We start from the raw sequence: 3,306 nt of genomic DNA, 5'->3' as shown, positions 1-3,306 counted from the left end.
CCTACCTCCCCCTTACCCCATTGCATATGAGAATTGGGTTTTGTTGTTGTTGTTGTATAAACATAAATTAATAAATTTAATCAAAAAAATTATCAAAAGAGTGTATAAAACAATTTCAAAGTCTAACTCCAAAGTAACAATCTATAAATACACTAAAACAATAAATATGTTTGATTTTTTTGTAGTAATAAATATTAATTAATAATTTAATATTTTTATTATTTATTAGAAAATTAATAGATTATCAATTTATCATTTTTTATTTATTAGTAAATTATAATTTTTAATAAAATATTTTAAGATAACTACTAAAATAGTATACAAAAAAATTAACGAGTTGCTCGCGAATTTATCGAGTCAGTTGGACTTTGCTCGAGTCAACTTGTTAAGGTCTCGAATCGATCACGAATTCGAACGAGTTAGCCCGAGTCTAATTTTTACCAAATTTTAACTAAATCAAATTCGAATTGCTCAACATTATGCACCCCTAAATTCAGCAAACACTTGTTCATCCGTGTAAAGGAGGGTTTTAAAAATATATAATAGGGTAAACTACATATTTAATATTTTTTTTAAATTTAGGTACTAAAACGGATCAAAATTAATAGTATAGGTACTAAACGTAATTTACCCTATATTATATCATGCTTCAGTTAGTTTCGAACACGTGTGTAATAAAGCTAACTCTAGTTAAACGTTGTCTGAAATCAGGAAATGAATACAACCACGAGTAAAACACGGGATAAACCAGACTTTTTACGTCTTCCATTTATATACCCATGCAAAAAGGAATTCCTAATTTTAGACGTCCTCCACTCGGCTTATAAAAAAACCAGCCATGTAAAGTAACAAAAATAAAAGAACAAGATCTCTAATAAACTCCTTCGGATCAATGTCGGCCAAAATAATAATCTCGGCAGTTTCCGTCATTCTTCTGATCGGAGTCGCCATCGGCGTTGTCGCCGTGGTTCAATATAAGAAGAGCCATGAAGGTTCTGATTTGTCCCCATCGATGAAGGCCGTTTCGAATTTCTGTTCATCTACCGATCACCAAGATTCCTGCCAGAAGACCCTCGGCTCCGTCAACAGCACCGACCCCAAAGAGTATATTATGAAGTCTATCCTGGCCGCCGAGGATGCGGTGAGGAAGTTCTTCAATTATTCCAATTCGTTGATCGTCACGGTCAAGAACGATAGCCGCACGAGGATGGGATTGCAGGATTGTAAGGACATGATGGACTATGCGGTTCAGTCGCTTCAGGCGTCGTACTCGGAGGTCGGCGACGCTAAGTTGCACAACATGAGTGATCGGGTGTCCGATCTCCGGACGTGGTTGAGCGCCGTTATATCGTACCAACAATCATGTCTGGATGGCCTCGAAGACGATCATTCGGTGAAGAAGAACATGACGGAGGGCATTACCGATGCTACTCAACTCACGTCCAACGCCTTGGCGATCGTGACGAAATTGACGGAGATTCTTGCTAAATTTGGCCTGCACTTAAATGTTCCAAGCTCTCGTAAACTTCTTTCTGTCGAAAAACATGGCTACTTGCCGTCGTGGTTCTCGGATGTAGACCGGAAGCTTTTTGCAAGGATCGATAACAATAATATTAAACCGGATGCCGTTGTGGCCAAAGATGGCAGTGGGCAGTTCAGGACGATTGCCGCAGCTCTCGCGGCGGCTCCCAAGAACTCAGCAGCTCGTCATGTGATCTACGTCAAGGCCGGAATCTACGACGAGTACATCACCTTGGACAAATCATTAACCAACATCCTTATGTTCGGAGATGGCCCGAGACGGACCATTGTTACCGGCAGAAAGAATTTTGTCGACGGCGTACAAACCTGGAAAACTGCTACTTTTTGTAAGTTTTCAGACAAAATTTCATTAAAAATTTGTAATAGAATATGATTTTAGTGAATTTGATCGGTGCAGCGGCTATCGGGACCGGATTCGTTGCGAGATCGATGGGGTTTCAGAATACCGCCGGAGCTGCAAAGCACCAAGCGGTGGCGCTTCGCATTCAATCCGATAAATCGGCCTTCTTCAACTGCCGAATGGATGCGTACCAAGACACGTTGTACGTTCAAGCAAACCGTCAGTTCTTCCGCAATTGTGTCATCTCCGGTACTATCGACTTCATCTTCGGCGACTCCCCCACCGTTATCCAGAACTCGTTGATCATCGTGAGGAAGCCATTGGAGAACCAAGCCAACACGGTGACGGCACAAGGAAAGAGCGATCCAAACGAGAACACCGGTCTCGTCATCCAAAACTGTCGGATCGTACCTGAGGAAAAGTTTTTTCCCGACAGGCTGAGGCTGCCGACATACTTGGGCAGGCCGTGGAGGAAGTTCTCAACCACCGTGATCATGGAGTCCACCTTGGGCGACTTGATTCGGCCCGAGGGATGGACGCCGTGGGCCGGAAGCGCTTTCGAAGACACCCTCTACTACGCCGAATACAACAACCGTGGCCCCGGCGCTAACCTTGTCCGGAGGGTTAACTGGAAAGGTTATCACAAGATCGATCGGAACACCGCCATGACGTTCGCACCTCAACCATTCCTTTTGAGTCGGGAGAATTGGTTGCCGGCCACCGGCATCCCTTACATAGCTAATATGAGAAACTAGAAGTTTTCAGGTTATCACAATAAAAAAGCCGCATTTCAGTAGGCAAATCTTTGCTCATTACTTATCCAAAAAAAAAAAATATCTGCTCATCCTTCGTAGAATTAAATTTGTAGTTCCCAATTATGAGCTTTTCAGGTTACTTTAATTAATGTTTAAAGAAGTTGTTTTATTAAATTTCCCAAATAATATTATTGAGATGAATAGTAAATAAATAAATAAATAAATACTTTAAAAGAATAAATATTACATAAAAAGGTTAAAAATTATTCAATTGAATTTTTATCTTCTTATGGATAAAAACAAATAACTTATTATAAATTTAGATATCACAAAACACAAATTTATATAATATAAATTCATATATTATAAAATTCAATATAATTGAAAATATTATTTTTAAATAATTCTCTCATTATTTTAAAAATTAAAATCTACTTTATAGTTATAAAAAATAATCACTAAATATTTTTAAGGTTAAGTATATAAATGGTCTCCATTTATAAGTTGTTACTTTATTGAGTCTCGACTATAAAAGTTATAAAATTGTTCTCTGACTATATGGTATTATTTTGTTGAGTCCCTCAAATATTAAAAGTTATAAAATAGTCACCTGAATATTCATATGTTCCAAATTTACCCTTTTATTTAGAAATTTGACGATAGTCTGGG

General features: G+C 38.3%; 1 protein-coding gene across 1 annotated transcript; it reads left to right on the top strand.

The window, feature by feature from the left end:
- The first annotated feature begins 816 nt into the window (after window positions 1-816).
- On the top strand, window positions 817-2,684 carry LOC120205533 (pectinesterase-like). Its single transcript, XM_039205385.1, has 2 exons — window positions 817-1,868; window positions 1,940-2,684. The coding sequence occupies exons 1-2, from the start codon at window positions 893-895 to the stop codon at window positions 2,635-2,637; spliced, it is 1,674 nt and encodes a 557-aa protein (XP_039061316.1). The 5' UTR covers window positions 817-892; the 3' UTR covers window positions 2,638-2,684.
- Window positions 2,685-3,306: the final 622 nt, after the last annotated feature.

This window comes from Hibiscus syriacus, unplaced genomic scaffold (genome assembly GCF_006381635.1).
Source record: "Hibiscus syriacus cultivar Baekdansim isolate YM2019G1 unplaced genomic scaffold, ASM638163v2 tig00012523_pilon, whole genome shotgun sequence".
Classification (NCBI taxonomy): Eukaryota; Viridiplantae; Streptophyta; class Magnoliopsida; order Malvales; family Malvaceae; genus Hibiscus; species Hibiscus syriacus.
Note: the sequence above shows the minus strand (reverse complement) of the source record. Positions and strands in the feature narration are given on the sequence as shown.